This window comes from Syngnathoides biaculeatus, chromosome 19 (genome assembly GCF_019802595.1).
Source record: "Syngnathoides biaculeatus isolate LvHL_M chromosome 19, ASM1980259v1, whole genome shotgun sequence".
NCBI classification, from domain to species: domain Eukaryota; kingdom Metazoa; phylum Chordata; class Actinopteri; order Syngnathiformes; family Syngnathidae; genus Syngnathoides; species Syngnathoides biaculeatus.
Window position 1 is genome coordinate 12,702,327 of NC_084658.1, and position 26,775 is coordinate 12,729,101.

The 26,775-nt window shown below is 41.2% G+C and overlaps 5 protein-coding genes across 9 annotated transcripts in view; 2 read left to right on the plus strand and 3 right to left on the minus strand.

The window, feature by feature from the left end:
* Positions 1-3,585, minus strand: part of ube3c (ubiquitin protein ligase E3C) — a 29,850-nt gene extending 26,265 nt beyond the window's left edge. The window contains exons 1-6 of the mRNA XM_061805632.1: positions 3,442-3,585; positions 2,496-2,605; positions 1,918-1,971; positions 1,213-1,287; positions 451-582; positions 248-363 (exon numbers count right to left, since the gene is read on the minus strand). Of these exons, the coding sequence (XP_061661616.1) occupies positions 248-363; positions 451-582; positions 1,213-1,287; positions 1,918-1,971; positions 2,496-2,561 (443 nt within the window). The 5' untranslated portion in view covers positions 2,562-2,605; positions 3,442-3,585. The remainder of the gene's footprint in view (positions 1-247; positions 364-450; positions 583-1,212; positions 1,288-1,917; positions 1,972-2,495; positions 2,606-3,441) is intronic.
* A 3,506-nt stretch (positions 3,586-7,091) lies between these two features.
* Positions 7,092-13,000, plus strand: mnx1 (motor neuron and pancreas homeobox 1). 2 transcript variants are annotated; one of them, XM_061805634.1, is made up of 3 exons: positions 7,095-7,651; positions 10,934-11,094; positions 11,825-13,000. In XM_061805634.1, the coding sequence occupies exons 1-3, from the start codon at positions 7,159-7,161 to the stop codon at positions 12,128-12,130; spliced, it is 960 nt and encodes a 319-aa protein (XP_061661618.1). In that variant the 5' UTR covers positions 7,095-7,158; the 3' UTR covers positions 12,131-13,000. The 2 variants fall into 2 exon arrangements, with proteins under 2 accessions (XP_061661617.1, XP_061661618.1); XM_061805633.1 differs by having other exon boundaries at positions 7,092-7,651; positions 10,934-11,960.
* A 734-nt stretch (positions 13,001-13,734) lies between these two features.
* nom1 (nucleolar protein with MIF4G domain 1) lies at positions 13,735-21,118 on the minus strand. Its single transcript, XM_061804965.1, has 11 exons — positions 20,065-21,118; positions 19,875-19,987; positions 18,900-19,095; positions 18,417-18,740; positions 17,928-18,038; positions 17,346-17,504; positions 16,988-17,109; positions 16,778-16,910; positions 16,052-16,183; positions 15,057-15,166; positions 13,735-14,685 (listed from the first exon to the last, which is right to left on the minus strand). Exons 1-11 carry the CDS (start codon positions 20,884-20,886, stop codon positions 14,523-14,525), a joined length of 2,385 nt encoding a protein of 794 aa, XP_061660949.1. The 5' UTR covers positions 20,887-21,118; the 3' UTR covers positions 13,735-14,522.
* Positions 21,119-21,216: 98 nt separating this feature from the next.
* Positions 21,217-26,775, plus strand: part of lmbr1 (limb development membrane protein 1) — a 34,000-nt gene continuing 28,441 nt past the window's right edge. The window contains exons 1-5 of the mRNA XM_061804966.1: positions 21,217-21,429; positions 23,390-23,462; positions 23,612-23,651; positions 24,391-24,530; positions 25,865-25,968. Of these exons, the coding sequence (XP_061660950.1) occupies positions 21,367-21,429; positions 23,390-23,462; positions 23,612-23,651; positions 24,391-24,530; positions 25,865-25,968 (420 nt within the window). The 5' untranslated portion in view covers positions 21,217-21,366. The remainder of the gene's footprint in view (positions 21,430-23,389; positions 23,463-23,611; positions 23,652-24,390; positions 24,531-25,864; positions 25,969-26,775) is intronic.
* Positions 25,855-26,775, minus strand: part of rnf32 (ring finger protein 32) — a 40,559-nt gene continuing 39,638 nt past the window's right edge. For all 4 annotated transcript variants that reach the window (XM_061804973.1, XM_061804972.1, XM_061804971.1 and 1 more), the window contains exon 8: positions 25,855-25,960. The gene's annotated coding sequence lies outside the window, so the exon portion shown is untranslated. The remainder of the gene's footprint in view (positions 25,961-26,775) is intronic.

Consider the following 26,775-nt stretch of genomic DNA (forward strand, 5'->3'; position numbering starts at 1 on the left):
AGAGCAAGGACGTTAATCGTGAGGATTGAGGTTGAGCTTCAGCCTGTACTAGTTGACATTGGGGCAAGAGCATCGCATGGTTTTAGAGCGTGGGAGGAAACAAGATACCCGGAGAAAACTGGCGATAAAATGCAAACTCTACAACAGGAAGAGCCGACCAGAGATTTGAATTCCGTACATCAGGCGTGCTAACCAGATGTGAAAAGACACATTGGCCGCAAATGTGCCCACTGTACTGCGAAGGTACCTGCAGCAGAATCCCAGTATCCTCTTGATCTGAAACATACACGTCTGCCTGTGCGGGCCCACCAGCAGCTTGACAAACTGACAGTTGTGCTTCACCAGGTTCTGGCACAGCCATATCTGCGAAAAACGCGCACAAATGTAACATTGGAGTGAAGCGGGAAAAGCGGAAAGAGAGCCGAGGGTAAGAAAGGTTATCTTTCTCACCAATCTATGCGAATCCACACTCTGTCTGTAGAAAAAGATGAGCTGCCTCGACAAGAGGCTGAGAGCGGGCGCTTCCAAAGTTTGCTGCGTCTGGGTGGCGCGCTCGTCAAAGGTGGCCCTCTGGATGGCGTACTGAGGCAAAAAAAATAAAACAATTTAGGAACAACTCCTCTGCATCATTTTAGATGCAGCAGTACAAAGGACAATTACAACAAAACTGAGAAGAAAATAAATGAAGTTGTAATCTTAGGAGAAGGAAGATGAACATTTTCGAAGAAAAAAAGATGTCTACTTTCAAAATAATCAAATATTTTAAAGATTAAAGATATGGTACTTCAAGATGAAAGACAATTTTACATCAATACATTAATTTTCTAGAAAAAAAGTTTTTTTTTTCCAAGGATAAAAAAATAACTACTTTTTGTTAAGCTGTCGGATATTTTAGAGAAAAGCCAACTATTATGAGAATAAAGTTGTAAGTAAATAAACTTTATTTTTTAAATTAAAAAAATTGGTATTTTTAAGACTATCATCATAATATTATATTTGAATTTTCTAGATCAAGGCCCAAATATGACAAGGATAAAGTCACTTTTTTATTTTACAGTTTGTGTTAGCGGTGATCCTTAGCAACCTGCAACTGATTAATTCAATTGTTTTTATACGCTACGCTGGTGGGAATTGTTTGGAACAAAGTGAAGGAGGGGCAGCATCCCGGGAAAAGCACACTGCGCTCAAGGAGAATGTGGCCCGAGATCCTACCTGTCGTTTCAAGTCTTGGTAGCCGCGTACGTATGACTGGATGATGATGGCATTTTTCAGTCGTTTTCTATCATCCTGAAAGACGGAAAAAAAGCAACACAAAACAGGAGAGATTTCAAAAACAGATTTTAGGAGGTGCTAAGGTGCTGGTAAGTTTACACACATTTCATTCTTTTGTGTCACTGCATGAAGTCAAATCAGACTAAATGGTTTCAGGTTGACAGCTCAAGATATCAGCTAGGCAGCTAAAACTTGAGCATAAATTGGTCTTCCAAATGGACAACGACCCAAACCATACTGCCAATATGGTTGAAAAGTTGCTTGTGGATAACAAAGTCAATCTCTTGGAGAGGCCATGAGAAAGAACCTGATCCGAATCCGTGTCAGGATTCCAGCAGAGGACTGTCAGAAGCTTGTGGAAGGTTACCCAAAATGTTTAACCCAACTCATGCATTTCAAAGGAAATGCTACTCCACACAGAGGAAATAAAAATATACAATTCTCTAAGAAATTCTCTCTGATTATTGTGACATTTGACAAAACTAAATAATTTTGGTGATGCTGACTGACCAGAAACAGGAGAGGTTTTGTTTCATTTGACTTCGGACAGTGAGACAAAAAATGAAATGTGTGTTTTTGCACAATATATTTAAACATCTGCCTTCACCTATACGGAAACAAATCACTAAACGACATATTCATCACCTCTCTTTTCCTTCTTTCTTCTTGAGTCCGGTGCAGCAGAGATGCTTTGGCTTCCTGGTAACAAAAAAAAAAAAAAAAAAAAAACACATTAAAAGGCTCAAATTAAAAGTGAAGGTCCAGTATATCACATTAGCAAATATACAATACGTAAAGTGGATACAAAGTCTACTAACCCTTGTTCAAATTCCTGCTAAAACATTTGAACTTTACTCGGGGTGAATCGAGACACTAAATAGTGGCAAGTGTGTGCTGACTCAATTTCACAGCTTCATTTTCATTCCCAATTGAATTGTATATGTTATAGGTAACCTTTGTTATGGAGTTTTTAAATGATCTATCATGATTTCACATCACAATAATCAGTATTTGGGGAAAAAAAGGGGGTGGGCGGACTTTTTATAGCCACTGCATCCATGTGCCAATGATCAGAAAGGTACCACCTCCGCCTCATTTTGAACCCAATAAAACCCCGACTCGCTTGTTTAATTTTACTCTTGATCAGTGGGATCCTATAGAAGGCGTAATTCTTTTCAGGCGCTCAAACAATTCATATTGAGATCAGTCCACCTGCATTTTACCTTTTTACTTGCTCCTCCGAGTGACACCTTGGGTCTTGTCTTGAACTCACCCTCAAAACTAAACATCTTCACCTCTTTCCCATTGACTGTTGCTGAAGTGACACTAATTCCTGCAAAAAAAAGATGAAATAAAATACAAAGGTGGAGTTCAGGTGTGGACACAAGTGGGAGAGAAAACTGAAGTTGATAGGCCCTTAGATCTGCCATTGAAAGTAATTTCCCCATTTCCCTTTAACTCTCTCTATGTACAGCACGCATTTAAAACGCAACTACAGTGTGTCAAAAACGACATTGTCCTGTCACTTCATGGTAAAGCAAATTATGGGGTAAAAGAAATGTGATTTGACATTGATGGGGACCCTGTTTTTGCCAGCAACTTCACTCATCATATTGCTCATATTCTGCATGCATCTAAGGCCGAGCTCACAAGAAAAATGTAATACTTCACGCTTGTTTGCATCTTTTATGAGTTGAAACACCCCCTTTTGTCAAGTTAAACAATTAAGACAGGACAGAGTATTTAAAATATGTATACATATCGGTCGGGCACGATCTGAAATCGAGTATCTTAATTTTTTTTCTTTCCGTCTGAAATATTTTGTTCTTCGGCGCCGACCGTGGTGAGCTAACCGGCTTCCTGAGCTAGCAAATGACTCAGCAGGCAGCCTCCGTACGCGGCCGTCTGGTTTCATTTGAGATGCTAAAAATGATTATAAAAAAATGGACATTTGTTTATTAGCGACACGTTGAGAGCTTACAGACGCGCTCGTTGGCGTACCACGACTTTGTTGACGTTAGCAGAGGAGGCTAACTTGCTAGCCGAAGAGTTAGCACTCGCCGGGGATGCTCTCACAGTGGAGAGCCCCCTTTTTTCAGACATGTGTTATAAATGCGCGGAAAGTAAGTAGAGGTGGTACACTGACGACACGTGGAGCGCTCGGGTTACCTTTGACGTGTTAACTGCGTTGTGTGCGAACGACCTGCTTCAGTCTGCTCCCAAAAAGTCAACACAACACCGGGGAAAAGAGGGCGATCCAAACATTTCCGCTTCCCGTGACGTCTACGAAGCCGATTGGATGATTGCAGCGTCAATAACGACGGCTTGCGTAAAGCTGCCTTCGCGGACACAATAAAATTGGATTTTATAAGTTTCAAAACAACCCAGTCAGACCAACTTTGTCACCCTCACGATGCTTAAGACAAACATTATCACGGGTAGTCGCGTATTTGGATGATGATAGATGTGAACTCCTCTCTTTCTCTTAATAGGTTGCAAAGCCCCAAAACGTTAAAATTATAATTTCCGAGGTTAACTGAATGCGTCGCTAAACCTTGAGAGGGTGGAACGATATGCATAGAATCACATATGTGACCAAAAAATTAATAAAATACATTTCCTACATTAAAAAACGTGAATTTTATTGCATTGTGTATGCTATTATTTATGCATGGATATACATATTTGGTCCTTTAATCCAATTTGATCACTCACTGGAACAGTAAAGACTTGGCCCATTGAATTCCCTTTTGATAATCAATTATTATTACTGACATGAGTATTTGCAGTATTGGCAGTTGTTATCGATTAGAAGCTTTCTAATTGTTTCAAAGGAAAAAAAATATATATATATATATTCCGAAGTAGTATCTTTCTAACTTTTAATGTTAAACGTATTTGCCATTAAGTGTCCAAAATTAAGTTTCAATTTTTGCAACATGTATGTGATACCAGGTACTGCATAGGTATCAGGCCAGGCCATTAAGGCTCCCGGTATCAACCACCGAGACTACAAATCTGACATTAAGTCCTCCTACGCAGTAGGTGGCGCCACACTCAATGAATCATCGTATGTGTCAGAAAGTAAGAACAGAAAATTTGTTCATGATTGTTATTAGGCTCATTGTGTTCAGTTCAATTTTATACATCAGAAGTTCTAGTGGTATCGCCGGCACAAGCATTTCAAACTTAAAAGTCACTGTATGCTCCTCCTAATGAAGCGTCTATTGAAAATGTGTGTGTGCGTGTGTTGGGTCATAAATTTGTCAGGGCCAATTGTTAATGGCCCCATATTTCGCCAGCCTTAATTGAAATATTCATCTCTCATTTCACGAAATTAAAGTCGCTAACCCTCGACCGTTGAGCGCAATCATTGTGGACAGCCGGGTCCGCTTATTAAAAATGTCTAATCATGTCGCTCATACAGTATAATAATTGCACACCATGTAGTGAAAAAAAATCCCAATATATCCCAAACTATTGAGTCATAAAATAAAAACACTAAAGCATTTAAATATATTTACAAAGTAATTATTCATTTTAGTCATTAATATTATTTTACTTGTATAATTTTTTAAAAATCAATTCCAAATATACATAAATGATTTGATAAAAATCATACACTAGACCACGCCCCTTAAAGGCACACAACCTTACATGAATACTTCAGATCACAGTCATTACACTTCAGAAAAGAATGACTTTTCACATCTTCTTCCTGTTAAACATTTTTTATACAACAGTCTGCAAAACTGAGGCGCCCCCCCCGCCCCCCATCCATCTCCTCCTCGTCCCCGTCATGGCCGCTGATCATCAAGGTGCGCAATTAAATGGCGATCGTTTAGCGTAAAAAAAAAAAAAAAACGGGCGCTGACTTGTTGATTTCCCCCGAGCAAATAAAACGTCGCCGGCCGCGCAGCCCCTTGACAAATGGGGCAAAACTAATCAGCTTTATTGGTGGACGGGTTAAGGCCAACAGGGGTGTCAATAATTCTGCCGGTGACCCCCCCCCCCCCCATCTTCCATTAACTTTAAGTGGCTTATTACGCCCTCCATTCCACCGGTCCCGAGATCCCGTTTGGAATTGGACTCACTTTCACGTTCGCTTGTCATTTTCTCTTTATTTGTGCAGTTTTGCTGGCATTATGAGCGTTTGAAAACGTCACAATTGGGAAGGCGGGCGCTTCGGCTAATTCAGCTAATGTGGGAATCGACTTGGAGGGGGCTGGGTGGGGGGAATGACTACAGCACGCAGGAGAGCTTTCACTTGAATTTCCCAGTCGGCCTCGTCACCTCCGCATTGTTCCCACGTGACATTTCCTTTCTCCACCCCCTTATGATTACGATTGTGATCGTAATTAGCAACTCCGATTTTACTATCCCGTTCTCTAATTTGTCATCTAAATGCAATCGGGGAAAGTGACGGCTCTGCCTATCATTTGTTTTTGGGAAGGATTATTTGAACATTATAGCAGGCGGCAATATAAGAAATTGCGTTTTGTAATCATGAATTTATATAAATTGAGGTTCGTTTGCAGCACACAGGTCTTGTTTTTTAACCATAAAAAAAACTATAAATGAAGAAGGCGGGCGAGGCATTATTTAAAATCTTTTAAAATTAAAATCTCCACAAGCCAAGAACAAGTACAGTACTTAAAACTCTTCAATAATATATCACAATATTTTATGTTCATTGACACTGTTTTTAACGTCCCATATTTAACAGCAATAAAATAAAATTACATCTTCACATCGTATTGTTTTGTATCCACAAGCATGAGCATGTATTTCATTATTTTTTTTTATATCTACAAACAAATCTTACTGCACGTGACCGCACTTTTTGTTGCCAAAGACTTGAATGGAAATGTATGGCATGATGAAAAAAGAAGATAAACATTTCCTTTTTGTGAGGAAATAATGGAATAAAATGCATTACTAAAATAAAAAAAAATGATTTTGTCTACAGGGAGCTCGTAGTTTTTTTTATTACTTTTTTGCTGCAAAATGCCATTAAAATATGTTTAAACATTTTGCTGTGCGCACATTCCAGGAACTCATGCACGTACATGTATTTTTTGCGACTTTTGGATTAAAATATTAACTAATCAAAAAAAATACATACTTTTGGGTTCTCGGGAATCCGAATGCATCGAAATGTATTAATTGTTACTTTGCATTATTAAAAAAAGTTCACTGTATATCAGATGGTGCTTCCATGAAATAATGTAGCAATACAACAGCATAAAATGTATTTTCTAATGAATTCAAAACAAACACTTCCTCCTGCTGTCACGTGAAATAAAAATTGTCCTCTTTCCCAGCCCAAAATGCTTTTAAATATGGACATGTGGTAAACACGCAAAAAAAACCTTAACTGTACTTAATTTTTTGCACGTGATTATACTGTAACATTGACGTCACACGCTCGAACTCAATGTATTCAAAGTACTATTTTTTCGGTGTATTTTGCAATGAAAAAAAATAGTAATGCCACTGTTTTATTCTAATATTGGGCTATTTAAAATAATAATAACGTGCTGATGCCACTAATATGCGTGCGGGGTGACCTTGAGTGGTGCGGAAACCCTTCCAACGTGCTCCGCTTTAATTCCTTAAACGAATCTTAACGACGATGCTGTTAAATGTAAAATATGGCGCCCGGTTGGATCCAATTGACACCGTTGAGTACTTTTGGTGGAAGGTGCGCGAGGGCCGGAGGAGGGGTTAGTGGTTCTGCTCCGGCCAATCGGGTCCGCGGGACGAGCATTAAGCTGCCACGCCGAGCTCCGGCGCTCCCACTCGGGCTCCGCTCCTAACTCCCGCGCGGTCATATCGCTCTCCCCCCACTCCCCACCCCACCCCCACCCCACAGGCCCCACCAAGATGGAGAAGTCGAAAAACTTCCGCATCGACGCGCTGCTGGCGGCGGACGGACCCAAAGCGCAGACGTCCCCCCTGGCCCTCGTCACCACCGCCGCATCGGAGCTCGCCAAACCCGGGGAGCCTCTCCGCGAGGAGACGCCGTCCCCTCCGCGGATATCGGCCCACGGCCTCATCCCCAAGCCGGGCTTCCTGAGCGGCCCCCACGGCTTGGTGGGACTGCACCCCCAGAACGGCGGAGGAGGGATCCCCGCGCAGGCGCTCTACGGCCACCCCGTGTACGCCTACTCTGCGGCGGCCGCGCTCACCGCCCAGCACCCGGCCTTGTCCTACGCGTCGCCGTACCCCCACGGTTCGCATCACGGCCACCAGCAGCACCAGCACCACCAGGGCGGGGGGGACCCCATCAAGCTGACCGCCAGCACCTTCCAGCTGGACCATTGGCTGCGGGTGTCCACGGCCGGCATGATGCTGCCCAAAATGGCAGACTTCAGCTGTGAGTTGACGCTTTTGGGCTCCCAAATTCGATGATAATAATAATAATAACAATAATGTACATGGAAAATAGTACGTACGAATTGTCAGTGTGGTGGTGTGGGGGGGGGCATTAACAAAAGGTTAATTAAAAAAAAACGTAGGTTAGTTCTTGGCAACAAAAATGAAAACGAAATACATAGTACATTGGTATTACAAAAAATATTCTACATAAATTGTCAGTAGTCAAGAACCAAACCACAAAAAAAGCAACTAAAGCCCATTTATAAATCCAACCAATTATCTAGTAAAATTACAATATGTTGGAAAATCTGACTTTGTATAATGAAACGTTTTTTTATTCCGACAACTTTTTTTTTGCATCCTACGGGATAAAACAATAGTAACATTGTAAAACTACCATTAAAAAAATCGTTATTATGAATAGTTATGTATTATGTCATTTCTATTTCTCCAATTGTAAACAAAAATGTGGATCTGGGAGTTATCAGTTCAGATTACAGAATAACATCATAAAATCCTTTTAATTTTGCATCAACACATCCTCAAAGCATGCAGTCAAAACACACATAAAAATATCTCAATTTGTTATTGAATGCTACCGTTATGAAATATATATTTTTAAAATGTCACTCTTCGAAACAATTCAGTTTGTCAATTTGGGCTCCCGCATCCCCAAAATAACAAAAAGAAATTAAAGCTATTATAAGACTATGACGCAGTATAGGCCCAAAGCATAAAAACATAAATAAATAAAAATGTACATGATGTTTATTGATACAAGAACCAAATGACATGAGTGATTTTGACTGAAAAGGAGCCCCAGAACTCGAAAAAGCCAATTTTGTCAGTGGGCAGGAGCCATTTTGGCTCAGGATTGAACTAAACGATAAAAAAAAAAAACCCTTCAGAGTATTTATTATTAACAATATATATTTTTTATTATTACTAATCTCTTTCAAATGATTACAAAACTTTTTATTTTGCTTAGGTTCTATCCACATATATTCATTATACATCGGTATATGTATAAAAGATTTTCATACTCTTTTTAATTACAATTTTTCAGTTTGGTAATAATTCGGTCCAACAATAATTAATAATAGCAGCCATTGTCCCGTAATAAACAATTTATTAAATACATTGAGTTCTTTTTAGTGATTTATGTTGCAAAGAATCTAGTTGTTATAATAATTAAAAAAATATATATATACACATATATATATATATATATATATATATATATATATATATATGTTTTAGATAATAAAAATAAAGAAATCCAATGTGGGTTTCACATTTTTTTCTTTTCTATTCTTTTCTTTTTTTTAATCGCCTGGTCTACTCTAAGCTAAAATGACTACAGTAACTTTTTCCAAATATCGATACTGTAATACTTACGTAAATAACATACTAAACTGAAATGGCTGATGTGATTATTATAGTCAAATGGGTTTATATTTGTCATTTTAAAATGGTGTGGGTTATAATTTTATTTCCGTTCTCAAAGAGCGATAATGTCTAAATGTCTATTGGAAAACTGTTTTTTTTTTTTGTTTTTAAATTACTGTAGATAATTAGCTTTTTTTTTCTTAATGGATTCTCAGGTTTTAGCTGCAATAGACATATCTTGTAATATGGCTTTTTTAAAAATATGCTTTTGTTTTAATGGGTTTGGCGATATGTTGATGTAAAAATGATTCAATTAATTCATTTTTGGGGAAAAACTGTTCAATTCTCCCATCAGGTAAGCGCTGATATATTAAATCTTAAAGAAATTGAGTGAAATTATACCAAAACTCATCTAATCAATTAAGAATGTTTCTCCAGCAGAATGTCAGTCTATCATTTGCCCCCCCCCCCCAAAAAAAAAACTACCGTAACCCCTGACCACAGGAGTTAGCTTCTGAACCACCCCCGCAGAAGGTAAAATCCACAAAGTAGTGATCATATATTCCTGCGAAATTACAATTTATGCGCGATATGAATGCATCGGAAAAAAATCAAATAAAATCCCACAACGCACTGAATCTGTAATAATTGAACCGTGATATAATGAGGGAACACTCTACTGACAGCAAACATGTAGGCCTGAAAAGGTGCTTTCAAAAAACAACTCGGAGATGTTTTGTAGAGTGGTGTCGAATGGAGCGCACATGTACCAGGTGACACAGACGGATGGTTTTTGGGAGAGGAACTAAAATGGACAGATAATGGACAGTGGGAAAGTGGCGGTGGGCTGTGAAAGCCACAGTGGACATGCTACTTGCTCAGCGCCCACACTGCGCTTTTTGTCAACGCTCGTTTCTAACAGATTTGGGTCCAAAAAAAAAAAAAAAACGAGGCGGTAGTTCATTTACTGTGTGGACACCTTCATACTCTGCCGGGACAAACGGGAAATGATGAGATGACGGGAATTGAAAAGGTGCCCGACAGGAAAGAAGTCCTCGGGAAGTGAGGGCATTGGAATGCCGCCGTGCATAATTTGCCCTCATTTGTGTTGAATTGCAGGAATTTTTGTTTTGTTTTGTTGTGGGGCGGAATTCACACCCTTCGGTCATCTCATACTTTTTATTATGCACTATTTTTAAGACATTTTTGCTTTATTGCATCATGTCTGTGTTTTTCGTGGAGAATCTGAATCTAATGCCATCATTTGGGATATAAAAAAAAAAAAAAAATCACTGACACGTGGTCTTGTTGGGATTTATTTGTATTTTTATTGACATCAATTGGAATAATCTTGCCTGATTTTTAACAAACTTTGTATATATATTTAATTTGCGCCGGACCATATTACTTAGAAAACAATAATCATTTGTAGACTTATATCACGGGTGCGAAATCTAGGACCTGAAGTCAACTAGTACTGTTTCTGACCTTTATGAAAATATCTGAAATTTGACATTTGGAATAGTTTTGCCGCATTTTGAGTACTTTGGTTTTGCAACGTTTTGCCTATTACCTGTGCTCAAGTAGAACTTTTGAATATAGAGGCAAACAAATTGTTATAAAATTGTAAATAATTTGAAATTTAAAATTGTAAATAATTTGAAATGTCTTTTTTTAGTCTTGTAGTTTGACTTTGATCTTTTTGTGACTTGTATAATTTAATCCCCAAATGAGGAGCGGGAACTCAAAGTGCACCTGACTGGGGGTCACAATGCAGAAAAGAGAAAACCATCCCACAAATGATGTAAAAATTTTTGATACTTCGTGCCGTAAGATAAGGTTGTGACTATCTTTGCTTGTGTTTGTTTATGACGGGGCCACCCGCCCGCAGCCCAGGCGCAGTCCAACCTGCTGGGCAAGTGCAGGAGGCCGAGGACGGCGTTCACCAGCCAGCAGCTGCTGGAGCTGGAGCACCAGTTCAAGCTCAACAAGTACCTGTCTCGACCCAAACGCTTCGAGGTGGCCACCTCCCTCATGCTCACCGAAACGCAGGTACTAAAAAAAAAAAGTGCCAACGCCGAGCACCGATCCATCAGGCTGTACTTATCTATACACGCATTATCGTCTATCTATGGGCTGTTACTAAAGGAATCTGAATTTCTATGTGGGATTTATGAATTAAATCTACCCATCATCCAGAGTACGAGTCTTTCTCTTGTGAAAGCAAGTTGTCAAACATCCACCAACCACGTTGTGGGGTTTTTTTTTTTTTTTTTGGTCAATCTGTCCATCTATAACACAGGTGTCAAAATCAAAGCCCGGGGACCAGATCTGGCCCGCCAAATGATTTTATGTGGCCCGCAAAGCCAAATCTAGTGTCAATTTCCATGATTCTTCTAAAAATTTGTGCCAAAATTTCAAATTGTCATATATCATACGTGATAAAGTTGAGATACAAGCATTTTTTGTGTGACCAAACGTGAATAGTTGAAAAACGAATTACCCTTGATTTCTGATTCCAAAACTAGTTCACAAATTGATGATGTAAATATGATGAGATGACTAAATATTTTTGTTCCACAGTCATAACAGCCCTCTATGGTAAACCGGAACAACAACGTGGCCCGCAAGAAAAATGAAATTTGACACACTTAATCTATAATATCCACTCCGTCGTAGAACTCTCTACATATCGATGTCTATTAGTCTAGTTGAATTCCACCCCGGTTGTTCGGTACAGGTCCCTCCCCAACTTGATTTTGTTGTACTGCTTCGCCCCAAGGTGAAAATCTGGTTCCAGAATCGGCGCATGAAGTGGAAGCGCAGCAAGAAGGCCAAGGAACAGGCGGCGCAGGAGGCCGAGAAGCAGAAGGGCGGCAAGGGCGGGCACGCCGGCGACAAGGCCGAGCAAGACGGCGAGCAGTCGGACTACGACGGCGGGAAGACGACGACAACGACGGGCAAGAACGGCAGGATACGAGACTTGAAGGACAGCGACGACGAGGGCGACCGCTTCCTCTACAACTCCTCGGACTGTTCCTCGGACGACGAGCGCGATCGAACGTGCGACCTCAGCCCGCAGCCCTGAAGTGGGGAGGAGAACTTTGCATGGAAAGCCTTTTTATCGTTAACATTTTTATTTAAAATAAAATCTATCTATATATATGATGACAGAAAGAGGCCGGACGTTAAGCAGTCTATCAATAGACTTTTCCAACACGTCAGCCGTAACCGACACAAAGAAACTCAACTGCGAAGAGAATATAAGAATACTTTTTTTTTTTTGATAATTTCAATGGAAATCAGAAATCAACATGAACAAGTCAAAGTGACCTGCAATACAATATCGCGATAGTCTGCCAACATAACGGAAATACAAAAAATATGCAATATTGGCTGAATACGATCATGATACCTATGTAATTAAAGGGAAAGAAAATTAAGCGTAGGTATTTATTTACATTAATAAACTAATATCGCAAGCAACTATTTGAAATGATATTAGACAATGGTGTATCTTTTTTTGTTTTCTTTCTATATAAAACTGAACTTTTTTTCCTCACTTTATTCCATCTGCTTTGACAGCAATAATCTTGTTTTATGTTAGCCTTATTATAATGGGAAGAAAAAAAGTTCTGTTTATTTTTCTATACTGCATTTATAAAAGGAAAAATGCATGCTGAATCTGTCAGTGTAGATAGTGTCAAATAAATAATTCTTTTCTTTTTTTTTTTTTGATTTATGGCGCAGGACACATGCAGCCTTGTGCGTTGACAGTCCGGGGTCATGGGAATGACTGTTAATGGCGCTGTCGGATGTGTGCAAACGTGCAGTGTGAGCAAACAGCAAGAAGAAGAAACATTTCGCGCCACACCGCCAATGGACTCGCATTGAAACACCCTGCGTTTAAACAAAAACAAAACGAAAAAAAAAAATTGATACTACAAATCAATTATAGTGATTCTAATAGCCACAAATAAAGTTAAATACAGTTAATTGTATGAGAGAAACCACTTGGCACCAAATATTATAAAATTTACATTTTTGTATCATTTCAAAATCACAAAATCATGTAAGCAAAATAACTATGAATTTGTAACTTGGCAAAAAAAAAAAAAGTTATTTCGTTGTAGTACTATTTGTCTTTAGTTTCTTAGCAGTGGAAAAAAATGATTTTGCAAATCTATTTTGAATGAGTTTTATTTGAAAAAAGAACATATCAAACACTACTTTAAATAATGAAAATTCGTTTCAGAAAACAAAATCTTGAAGAAAAAAATGTACAAAGATTTTTTTCCCTTTTGAAAACATAGTACGCCATCATATTCATTTTTTTTTCAATTTGACATTTTGTTTTTGGGGGGGAAATCCACACGTTACTGAAGTCAGAAAAAAAAGCAAATATTTATAACTCATTTCAAAACTGAAAGTCACAACCAATGAAAAAACATGCTTTAAACTTTTTTTAAAAAATGATTTAGTAAAACTTGGAGATGCCACATGGTGGAAGCAACATGATTGTTTTTCTTCTACTAGAAATGGGGACTGAGTTGAGGTGGAGGAAAATATAAATAGTTTGGCCAAACAGTGTCAGCTCATAAGTTGCGAAAAAAAAAAAAATCAAAAAATGTAGTACAACATAGTAACTTTTGGGGAGTTAAACAGAGGCACTTAAATGTTGGCAGTTGTGTGTAACTGGTTAATTATGAACACATGCCCAGTTATAGGAGGGTGTGCGCACTTGTGCAAAAACTCTCAAAAACTTGAATTTTCCAGGTTGTAGGTCATATTAATAGAATCATCTTCTTTTTCTTTTGGCTTGTCCAGTTTAAAAACAATTATTCTTGATTCAAACATTTTACATCACAAAAACTTGCCATTTGAACAGGGTTGTGTGTGGTTTTTGTTGTTGTTGTATTTCTTTCAATATACACCGTATGAAACAATTTAATTTTAGAATCCAAACACCAATTAAACAAAATCATTGGGAAAACGTGTCCAAAGATCCATTTATGGCTATTTTTGTCAGGCTTTCACAACTAATGTAAAAGGCCTTGCCCTTCAAACTGCTTTTGTCATTTTGTCACACGCAGTTTAGCGAAGGACCACCGGCTTATCTTCTGGCCGTGTTTGCTTTGGCGGCCACGGCTCAAGAGTTCATCCCGGGGTCACTCCTGACTGGGCCCAAAAAGTGCCACACAAAGATCATTGTGTGTGGCACACAGACAGTGAGCCCATTGATCCCACTGTATACACCCCATCGCTTGGTGATCTACCTACAGTGGAACAGATGAAGCTAGAAATAAATGTATCTCCATTTATTATGACGCATGTTACAGAAATATTTTATTTCCAGCTCACCAACAATCCTAATGAGGACAAGGGGCATTAAAAATAAATTGGGTGAATCATTTTGATCATATTTATATCAGGAAGAGGGGAAAAAAAGTGTTCCAGGCTCCTGTTTGTTTCCTTTTCTACTAGAGTTTGACTTTGGCCTCTTTGGCCTCCATCGCCTTGGTGGCGATGCCAGCGCGTTCCGCCAGCGCGGCGTCCTGCGGCCCGGCGCTTTTCAGCAGAAAGTGGCTGATGAAAAGTTTCAGGCCCTCGCGCAGCATCCCCAGCTGGGGAATTCCAGAAATCCTGGCAGGCGGGCAACAAATGAGTTGTATTGACGGCGGGTGGTCGGCGGCACGGAAGAAAGAAAAAATGAGTGTCCGGGTTATCCAAAATCATCTCTCTGATTTTTTTTTTTTAAGAATATTACTACTCAGTCACACAAACAATAAAGATCCTCGTTGATTCCGTACTGGATTTTTTTTTTTCTTACATAACACATGCCAAGTTCCCCCCAGACTTCTTACTTTGACGGGACCTGCTGTATTGGCTAGCAAAGTAGCAAACAACCCTCAAGCTCATGTGTGAACACTAGCAGATGCAAACCAAGTCATTGTAACCATGTAATTACTTTTTTTTTTCCCTCATAAGAAAAAGACGACGTTTATTTCTCTCACCTGGCAAAGATGCTGACGAGATCTTCGGGCTCTGTGTCGGTGAGCAGCCGAGTCAGGACTTGGCGCAGGAAGCGCACCTTGGGCTTGTCGAGCTCTCCGAACTCTATTGCCTAAAACACCACAAGCGCACCTTTGTGAGCATTCAGAAAGAGTTTGCACATTTCCACCAAGGCCTGTAGGTAGAGGCTAGAGATAGTACCGTAATTTCCGGCCTATAAGCCATTTTTTCTAACCCTCGCAGGGGGGGAGGGGCACTTGAGCGGTGGAATATATGTGCCAAGGAAGTGACTTTTACCGGTATGTTTTTATTTTTTTTACTGACCCTGTTAGCGCTGTGCTAGCGCTGTGCTAACGTGTTGCTGCCGTGTCTCAGTGATTTTTACAACTATGTGTTTCTTTTTTTACCGGCTCTGTTAGTGCTGTGCTACCGTGTTGCTACTTTGTAGCTGCCGTGGCTGTTTTTTTTTTCTTTTACCAGTATGTTGTTTTTTTTTTTCCCCACCAGCCTGTTCATGCTACTGTGTTGTTGCTATGTCAAGCTAAGCTAAGGTATTAAAACTTTGAAAACTCCCTGTGTACCGTCTTTCCTTCTTTTCTTTCTTTCTTTGCAGATTTTGCAGCTTTTACACAGGTGTGGCTTATGTATGTATGTACCAAATGGTATTTCCTTTACAAATGTACTGGGTGAGGCTTATGACCAGGTGCACTCTGTAGGCTGGAAATTACGGTAATTACATTTTTTCTTTTCTTCTTTGGCTTGAATGCCCACCTCCGAAAAACAGTTTAATTTGCGTGAACATGCTTAATATCTTTACTGCAAATTTCACCTTTAAGGGGCATTAAACAGCTTGAAACACACTTGGCCTCTTTGTTTCAAGATTTCTTGACTAGCTGACGTAGGAAAATCAATAAATAGCCTCCAAAAACTAAGTTGGGGTATTCGTTTGTCAAGGCACCACTTTAAATGTATCTATGTTCCGGATGTGGTTGCTTACTTTGAGTAGTGAGAGCGAGAGGCACTTGTTCTGGAGGAGGCGTGTCACGAGCTGGATTAAATTGTTAAAATTCCTGGCAGGAAGATTGGAAAGCTCCCGGAATTTATCCCACAGGTTGAACTGGAAGGTCATCTGTGGAAAAAATGGAAGCAAGCAAAAGGGAAGAAAAAAAAAGTGTCAAAACCAATGAGGAGAAACTTAACGAGCTAATGCGTGAAAAGCAAACGTCCCCGGCGCACTCTTTGAAAAGGACAATGAGTCGTCAGTGGCCGGTGTGGTCCGTCCGAGGAGGAAGTGTTGATGTTTGTGGTCCTGGTTTGAGTGCGCTCATATCACAGGGGAAGAAGGTGTGAGAAGATCCCACTCCGCGGGTCACGCAAGGTTCAAAAAGGAGGTAAGTGGAAGTTCAGTCACTAGGATGAGGATTTTTAGCACTCGATCGGGTGATTAGGTTCAGTGGTCTGTGACTTTGATGATTTCTTTTTTTTTGAGGGCTTCAAAAATGACATTCATGGCTTTGATTAAATTGGGTAGGGAACATTTTTACCACCATTTCTAATAGTAGAAATAGCTCTTTTTATGATTCGGTGCGGCTGTAAAGCAATGCTCAGTACACAGTCGTTAAGATATTATGAAACGACTGACAAAATGTCTTTGGAATTTTGAAGACAGCTCTTGTGATGGACCTCAGTTCAGTTTACCGGTGAGGTTCCAGGATTTTGCTACCTGGAAACGTCGGTCGTGAGTGCAGAACTTCTCTCCCAGCACGGCGTAGAAGCCATTGAAGGTTTTCTCCTGCAGGCAGCAGTCCATCAGCACGTGGACGATCTCCCGCTCCTGCTTGTCTTTCAGCCCCATCCTTTGACACAACCAACGAGATCAAACGTCACTAAAAGCCCCACCAACCCCTTCGATTTCAATTGAACGTGAAAGCACCTCAGCAGCTTCTGAAACGCATCCATGTAGTCCTCACTGGTCATCAGCACACAAAAGATGTTCCTTCGGACGTCCGTGTTCATCCGCTGCTTTCGGGCCAGTTCCAGAACTTTGGCGGTGAACTAAAACAAAACACGAGCCGTGTGATTTTAAACATTGTTGAGAGTGCTCAGAGAGCACAGACCAATAACAAGGCAAGTACCTCCAAAGTTTTTTTTTTTTTTTAAGTTAAACAAACAACAAAAAAATACCAACATCTTTATGACATTTTTTTTTTCAATGATGATAAAACAATATATGGGGGAGATCTGTTTTTTGTTGGCAACTATGTTAAATCTACCATCAATGTTCTACTCACTTGTCCTTGAAAGTCGCTTTTGTCTTCTTGCTCACTAATCATTGGCGCGCCGCTCCACGACGAGCCCACAATCCACCAGCGGCCCACCTGCTCAGCTGACAGCAGGTTGTCCAGGGACACCCGTAGTTTCATGTCACTGCCCGCCGCGCTGCGTTGGATCTGCGTCGCAAAAAAAATTAGACTTGAAAGGAACCCTAGTAAAACGAATGGTCAAGAGCCATTCATGGTAGTTTTTTTTTTTCATTGACAGCCTCTATCTAGCCGCCAAAGTACTTACAAATAGCTCTTTGAGGCCACCTGCTGGCTGATTTATCTAATTAACCAAAAACCTTTTTTTCTCATGAATATAATGGAGCAATTGTTTGGAACAGTTAATCGCCAAGAATAACATTGCACTTATATGACAATAATATTAAATAGTACTTTTTAGGAATAAAAGCCCGGACTCATTTTTCACTAACATGTAGGCCGACTATGCTACCGTATTTTACTGTTGGTCATGATGGTTTTAATAGAAAAACAAAGCCTTGTCTTCGATGGTACTTGGGAGTAAAAGTCAGTGATTTTGAAGCAGTCACCCACCAGAGTCCTCTGCAGCTTCTTCAGCTTCTCCACAGGCTCGGGATCGTAGCCCGGAATCTTACGCATGTCGTTGTTCTTCAATGCCAGCATGGTTTCCAACATGAAACGCACCTGCAAAAGTTACAGTCATAGCATCACGTTGAAAGTCCACTTTAAGGTCATTGGAGGTAATTCATGTTTCTTTGCAAATCTAATTTTTTTTTAGAATACCCCCCCAAACCGAAAAAAATTATAATTTAATTAAAACATTTTATGACATACCCCTAACTCACTAACTCCGGTTTCCTCCCACATCCCAAAAAACATGCAACATTAATTGGACACTCTAAATTGCCCATAGGTGTGATTGTGAGTGCGGCTGTCTGTCTGTCTGTCTGTCTGTCTCGATGTGCCCTGCGATTGGCTGGCAACCAGTTCAGGCTCCGGGACTCCCCGCGACCCTCGTGAGGATAAGCGGCAACGTCAGCTGTTTCCCTACTTACTACGTACTCTGGTTTGATCCTGGAACTTCTTCCCGACGTCAGTCGCCTTGCGCTGCGCTTGAGCGATGAGTTCCTTGAGCGCCAGGGGGTCGTCCTTCCGCAGCGAGAAACCGACGTTACGCAGCACGAACAGCACCAACTCGATGTCCTTCTCGCCGAACGCCGCCACCAGGCGCCGCAGGATGTCAAAGATGAGCAGTGAGTGCACCACTTGGAAGTTGTAGAGGTGCGCCACGATGGCCAGCAGGTTGTCACACTCTTTGTCCTCGCTCAAGTGCTCGTATGTGTTGTCGAACCGGCGCACGACCGTCTCCAGGAAATGCGCTCCGACCTGGAAAGTTAAAAGGAAAGAGACTATTTCTGGCTCTTTAGATTCTTTATTCGTTTGTTTTTTTTTTAAAACACAAACAGTATTTGGGTGGCTGGAATGCCTACCCATGCATCAAGTGTGAAATTAAACAGCCACGCGACAAGGGAAGCGCTCCGTTACCTCCAAGCCCACAGTGTGATGGAGGACGCTGACCAAGAGGACGTGCTCCATCAGCAGCCGGTCGGGCATCAGCGCCGGCGTGACGCAGGCGGCCAGCATCACATCCGTCAGGGTGTCGTTCATGTCCTTCCTGCTGCTGCTCATGTAGAGCGCCTCCAGCTGGCCGCTGATGAACGACATGTTGGGCTCGCTCAGCCTGAAAAAAAAGACAAAAATCGGTCTTTTAAGATTTAAAAATTAAATAAATCTGTCCACCATAAGAAGACCCACCAGAAAAAAAAGTCTCAAGAACCAATGTCTGAAATCATGCAGGGTGTCTCCTGAGTTTGGCTTGAAGCGGCGTTTTGTTGTCGCTTATTTCCAGAGGTCCTTCGAATGCAACTCTTACCCAATTTGAACCAAGTATATTGTGAACCTGCACATATCTGGAGTTCTGCTTTTGTGAATTTGCATATCCACAAATTTTGGGTGGGGGTAGGGGTGACAATCATCCATTATTAGGCAACAGCTGTAAAAATCGTTACTTTGGCCCCATCTGGTGGAAAGTAGGTGACATTGTTGGGTTTAAATCATTTGATACTGTTTTTGTTGGAGACGTCCCGATTTGTTGAGGCTCCTTGAAAACACATCGAGCTATAAAAATGGAAGTATGTTGAAGCTTCCCTTCGGACATACCTACTAATATAAGTCACCTTCCATGAGTTTTGCTAAAATCTGTAACAAATGTCTAATTGTCATATTAACAAAGAGTAACAGTGAGCTGTTAAGCACTTTTTTTTCCTAACCAAACCCCTTTTTAGAGTAACTTGAACAAGAGTTGAACAAGCTAACATTGTTTATTTCTGATTTCATACCTAGTTATCTCTCAATTTATGGCGGCACAGTTGTGTATATTCCATCATGGGAAATACAGTATAACGGTTTGAGACAAAATTTTAACCAGTTAGTATTACTCTAACTGGTATTATTCTGTACCTGTTGACAAGGCCCTTCACATTCTTGCTGAGTTTTTCCAGCTCAGCTTTGTGTTGGTCGCCTCCAGCGTCACGCATCCCTGGAGGAACGTACTTGCCCGTCGCGGAACTGACCTAAAATGAACATTAAATACATGAAATGAATAAGATGCTGTTGTGGTGATGATTTAACAACATAACTGTGAACTCACAGTGTTTGAATTGGACTCTGCAGTCTCTTCTGTTCCTTCGTCATCATTTATATCACTGTCGTCCTCCATTGCCTCCTCTTCTTGGCTTGGTATTTCTTCATCCTCCTCCTCTTCTTCTTCTTCTCCCACATCGTCATTTATACCTTCTCGTTCATCCACCAAGTCCTCTTCGTCTTCATCCGAGTTGTCCCCGTCGAGCTGCTCGAAGTTATCCCTGGCCAGGTCCATGTTGTCATCGCTGTCGTAGATGGCGCTGGCCAAAGTGTCTGAATCGAGCGCCCCCAAAATATAATCCAGTCCATCTGCCACAAATGACTGTGGCATGCTTTTCTTGTTTTTTCTCTTGTTTAATTTTAAGTAGCGCTCCAGTTTCTTTATTTCTCTGTCCTCCTGTTCATTCGCCTCCAAAAGTGCCTTCTTCCTTGACTCTTGCAATTTGTTGGTTTTCTTTGGTGCCACTTTGGGCTTTTCTGGTTTCTTCACAAGAGTTTTTGGCACGTTTTTGACTTCGTCCTTCTTGTTCCCAACATTCGCCTTCTGTTTGCGAGGTGCCGCTGCTCGTTGAGCATCACCACCGGGCAGATTTGCAGTTTTACCTTGGTAGTGACACCTCATCTTGGCTTTCTTTTGCTTGCGCTTCTCCTTGCGCAGCTCCTTCCGGCTTCTCCGTTTGACAGACCCCAAGCCGGCGTGGTCATCCTCAGGTCGCTCCGGGCCGCTTTCGCTTTTGACAAAATTGCCCACCGCCGCCATGTACTTCTGCAAAACGGCGCTGCCCTTCTTCTTTTTCTTGTTCCCCCGCTGCTTCCATTTACCTTTCATGGCGGCGGGTTTACACTAATGCTGAACAGTTTGCTGTCGTTACATTCGACCCACTTAAGGTGTTCACAATGTTATATAAAAAAACGAGCATATATGCTAACTCGCTTATATCGCACTACCTACTGTTAGGTGGAGTAAGTGGGGATTTAATCACAAAATTACGGTTATTGAAAACAAATCTCACGTACACACGTGAAGCTATGGAAGTGTGCGGAAGTGTGTCGCATCACATGGTATTTTATTTCCGGCGCTGACACACGACGGGCGCGTAGTGATGACGACAATTATTTTGGAGTTTGGTTTTTTTTTCTCCCCCGCCTCAAAGCGGGCTTCTTCCTCCTCCAACGTAAACTGTCTTTTTTTTTTTTTTTTTTTTTAAACCACGCTAAGGTGGAACGGAGCGTGTACGACAGTGGGAGTACTTTGAGCTGTTATGTAGTGGAGTCTGGAGCCGCTCTGGAAGGTTTTGCAATATGAAGAATGGAAGCAGACGATGTTACTATCAGGGAGCAGAATTTCCACAGCCAAGTCCGGGAGTACATTGTGAGTAAGGAAGCGGCTAAGCGAGTGCTAGGCGGCTAACGACGTCCTCTAACAACAAATAAAAAACCACGAGAATACTTATTGTGGTCGCTGGTTAGCAGCTGCCGACCTCGAGCTGTCAGATGGACCGGCGTTTATGTCGCGACAACTTATCCAACACGTTCACGATCGTAGAAACTCTTCACTATATTATTGTTTGTTTTGGGTGACGTTTGCAGGAGAACCTGTTTTCATTTGTAAATCCATAACAATGGTTGTTATAGATGGGGATTGTTTAGTAGTTATAGCGAAGAGCAGTTTGTTAAGGTGTTGTAACATGACACAAACACGAAAAAACGCGCACGATTTTTTTATGATTCAAAAATGAAATTTTATTAAGAGTGCTGCACTCTAACTCAATTTCTAGGAGTTAGCAAACAAGAGTATGAGAGGATGTGTAATTATGTTCTGTTGTTGTTGTTATTTTTCATTGGCGGTGTCCGTGTTGACACTGAAACCATCAAATAGCATTTCAGCCAATAAACAGGTTCTCACTGGTCTGTTCAATAATAAAGTTTTTTTTGTCGCTTGTTAAAATGTCTCGAAATTGTGCGAAAGGGGTTTCCTGTGTACACAAATGTTTTTCCCTCACCTCACAGTTCTGCAATGAACTCGGCACTAACTGAACGGTTTTAAAATAAATTTCTAGTTGCCTATCAATGCTATTAACAAACATTTGTTAGGTGATAATTTAATATTTAACAGAACATATTGTGAAGCGCACAATAGTTGTCAAGGGTAGACACTGCTGCCAGTGGACTTTTATTTGTGTGCCAAACATATATGTGCGTTCCTCTGAGATGAGACGCTGTGGCGACCCCGAAAGGGACAAGCCGAAAGAAACTTACTATTCAACTATCAATAATTGAAAAAAAAAAAACATGTGCTAATCACATTCAATGGCCACAACTAAAGTTGAGTCACTCGACATACGAAACCAACTCTATTCTTACTTTCAATTCCACCCCCCGTCACTCGCCCTTTAAGGCCAAGCGCACGCTTAAGTCACAGATGCTGCAGTAAAATGTGAGAATGGTGACCCCAAGTGGAAAAAACGAATACCTGTTACTGTTATTGCTCTCGCCAATTTAGTTTTGAGCTGATTAATTAATGGAAAAATGGGTAGAACCATCAATTCTAACAATATTTGATGGCTGCAGCCTTACAAGTATAGCTTGTGTGGAAGTGTGACATATCGACAACTCAAATTGGCCCCAGTGTGAAAAAGCTAAAAGTGTAACTGCACATGGATATCTCCATTTGGACTCCATGTCCCGGTCAGGTGTGAAATACTGTCTATCCCTGTTGACCATCTTAGGGTACAGCTCTTGTATTGCATGCGATTAGATGTGTTCTGAGTGCGTTTCAGTCGTCGGGTGTCAGTTTATCTCCTCCAAGGGTGTTGTCTTTCTTTTTTTTGTGTATATCAGTTTTGCACACACGATCTCATCTCGTTTTTTTTTTTTGGGGGGGGCGGCATCGCAGAGGCTGAGTCATGTCGTCACGCTGACACGGTGCCAAGTTGCTTAAGTCGCAGCGTCTAAACTTCTATTAGTGGCGTCCCGCTCGCTTGTCACAGTAGGAGGAGGGAATGTGGGACGAGATCTTATCTGTCAGCATATTTAGACGTGGCAAACACTTTGTGAACCCCATCTGTGCCACGCTTTGGCTTCACTAAAGTCATAAAAAGATGTTGCTTTGTGGGACCAATACAAGAATGGAGGCAAAATTAAGTGAGGCAATTTTTTTTTATCAAATCATCAAATTGGTTCACCCTTGATAAATGGCTTACTCCCTTTAAATGTGAGCATAAACCCTGAAAGAAACATATTTTTTCAAGAATCAATGCTAAGTTTTCTTATTTATAGTCAAGTGTACTGAAAGACCACCTGAAATATTCTTTATTTTGCTTTTTTTCCAGATATGCTTCCTTCTGTTTGCGGTGCTCTACATTGTCTCCTACTTCATTATCACCCGATACAGGAGGAAGACGGGTAAGTGCGTCTTTGAAAACTCCACGTCACGAAAACACCTTAAGCAGTTTACATGCATACTAATTTTTAACATTATCGATAAGTGCGTACTTCACTTTAGATTATCTGCAAGTGACTTACCAATTGACGTGCGTGCTCTGCTTCTCCAGATGACCACGAGGACGAAGATGCCGTTGTCAACAGAATATCGTGAGTTCGACATGTGACATGATGCGCGGTTGGAACATTAATGCGCAGAAATGTAGCAAAACAAACGCTATACCTAACGATTCAGTCGAAATGTGTCGCAAATACAAAAGTAAATACAAATTGCACCAAGATAAATGTTTAAAACCAACCAATTGTAAAGGATTACGTGCAAATGTACTGAAAATGTAAATACAACTGAATGCACAGTTTGAAGACTCAATTCAGTGATTATTTATGTACTACTAGAGGGAGCCCACGTAAGACCAGCGGTACTCGTTGCACACTTTGAGAATCACTGATAGAGACTATTTATGGAAACATCTAGTTTGCATTGCGACGTGTAATACGCTGCTTTTCACATCCACTTCTATATAGGGATGCACCGATAACACCTTTTTTTTTTTTTTTTTTTTAGACGGAGTACAAGTACTTTCCTTTGACTATTCATACACACAGAGTACTGATACACGCTAATGCTAATATGTCTTGCAGTTGTGATGAAAATGTTTTATTTTGATCAAATAAAGAAACCAACCAGAACATCATAGCGTACAAACAAAGCAAAACATGAAAACCTAATTATCGAGTATTCTGAACCATTAAAAGAAAGATGACTCACCACGGCATGCAGAGCGGAATGGGCTTGAAACTCCGTGTTTGCCAGATGTCCTTGCAGAGTTTGTCATCCGTCTCAGCAAACTCTGGCCCAACACGACCTTTGTATGTTTGATTCCCGCAGGTTGTACTTGTGCACGTTCACGCTCGCCGTGTCGGGCGGCGCCGTCTTCCTGCTGCCGTTCTCCATCATCAGCAACGAGATCCTTTTGTCCTTCCCCAAGAACTATTACATCCAGTGGCTCAACGGCTCCCTCATCCACGGTCAGTCCTGTTTTACGTACACGCTTCGGTCGCGCAGTGATTCAACATGAAAAATCCTAACAGGAAAAATTCAAACCCATGACCTCTCGACTGTGAGGCAGACACGCTAACCAGAGGTCACTGTGCTGCCCTCACCAAATTTCTTCCTCTTTCAGTCTTACATATTGTGCTTTTAAGAAGACGGGTTAAAGTTGCAAAATCAATGTTACTAAAAGCGGGTTTCAATACGCATTGAAAGCACAAGAAGGCACGCGCAGTAACCGCTAGATTGTTTTACATGTATGGCCTACAAGTATTTTTCATGCTAACATTTACCTTAACTGAAAACACAGTAACTGTCTCCTGTATTTACAGTTACTAAATAGTAATACAGGTAGGCCACAGAACACAAAACAAAATATACATTAGGAGATACATTATAGATTATGGCTTTTCTGCAGCATTAGCATAGGTCAGCCATGACGCACGAGAACTGTCGCCAAGTCATGACCCCCCCCCCCCCCACACACACACACACACACACTTTCCAGCTGTCTCAAATGCAACAGACAAGGCTGCTCTGTGTTAGAATGGCCACCAGAGGGCGTTCCAGTCCTTCACATAGCCATACCAAGTCCTCCATCCCGCAGTTTGCTTGCTTGCTAGACCAGTATTTCCCAACTCTTGGAGGCACATGCACTATTCATAGTTACTGATGCTGGACTGGTACATTGGGTTTACATCAGTGGATGCAGTGTGGGTTCAATTCCCACTCTGTGAATGTGAGTGGTTGTGTATGTATGTGCCCTGCGACTAACTGGCATGTACTGTGATTCGCCTTTTGCCCGAAGTCAGCTGGGATAGGCTCCAGCACTCCATAGTCCTGAATATGATTAGCAGTATTGTGAATAGACTGGATACACTATTCATCACAACAAAGTATTCAAAGGGTTAGAGGTCAAATTGAGTTACCTGTGAAGCCTCTGGTGCATTTTTGCTTTGTCCTGAAATTAGACCCCAAAACAGGATCCTTAACTTCTTTTGAGTCGTGAATTTTGTCACACAAAAAGTGGATATACGTGTTAATTATGCACCTACAGACATCTAGTGAAAGTGTACAGTATTTATTTGTTCTGGTTGAAGAAACGGATTAAAGAAAGATCCATAATTTGTGGTAAATAAATCATTTTTGGTCTTTTTAAGTGCAACCAAATCATTTCTCGTGGGACACTTGAAGCTCTCTCAGATTACACTGGTTGGGAATCAGAAATCTGGACAGATTCACAGTTTTGGAATGTATAAACTGGTAATAATAATTTAATCAATTTTCTAAAACTGTACTGTACTTTTTCCAGGACTGTGGAATCTGGTGTCGCTCTTCTCCAACCTTTGCCTCTTTGTCCTGATGCCCTTCGCCTATTTCTTCCTGGAGTCGGAGGGCTTCGCCGGATCTAAAAAGGTAGAAATAACGCACTTTAGACTGTTCAGCGTTTCCGCATCCGAGCGGAGGCAGCAGCAGCAGCAGCAGGTGCCGCGTTCCGTGCCCTCTCGCTGACTCACTTCGGCTCACCGAAAGCTCATTAACCATGAAAGTGGGAATCTGGTCTTCGCCCCGCGCCACATCCTGACAAGCCCTCGCAATAAGGCCGCATAGGCTGCAAACGCTTCAACGCGGCTGCATCGGCCCCACTGATTTAAAGCCTGATTCCTCGTCGCCCCCCCACCTCCACCCTCACTCCAGCCTCCCCTCCGACCCCCTAAAATAAAACTTCAAAAGGACAAGCTAATAATCGAGTTGTAAGGCTCGGCGAACTTCCTCGTTTAATTGATTACACCCCACCCTCTGAGGAGGAAAAAAAAAAAAAAAAATAGCGGCTGGGGGCTCGTGTTCCAAGTGTCCATAAAGTGGCAGCAGCATGACAGCACAATAGAAGCTTGCAAAATGGAGGGGGAGAGATTTACTTTTAATAAACCTCTATCCTGTGTCACAGTTTGAAATGCCCCTGGTTTATGTCCCCCCTGGCAAAAAGCACATAAAAATTGCCCTGTACTGTAGCTGCAAGGCCGGCTTTTGTGGTTCCTAATTTGTTTAGGCGGAATTTGTCCAGTGTGGGAAGCGGGAAGCGAGGGCCTCTTTGCATTTTTGCTCTGTTTTCTCGCTACCGCACGCTTAAAGGCTCTGTTTTGTTCAGTGTTCAGTTGCACGTCCAGATACTTATCGCGTACGTGCTAAGCTAAGCTAGGGCTGGAGGCCACACTCACCCCG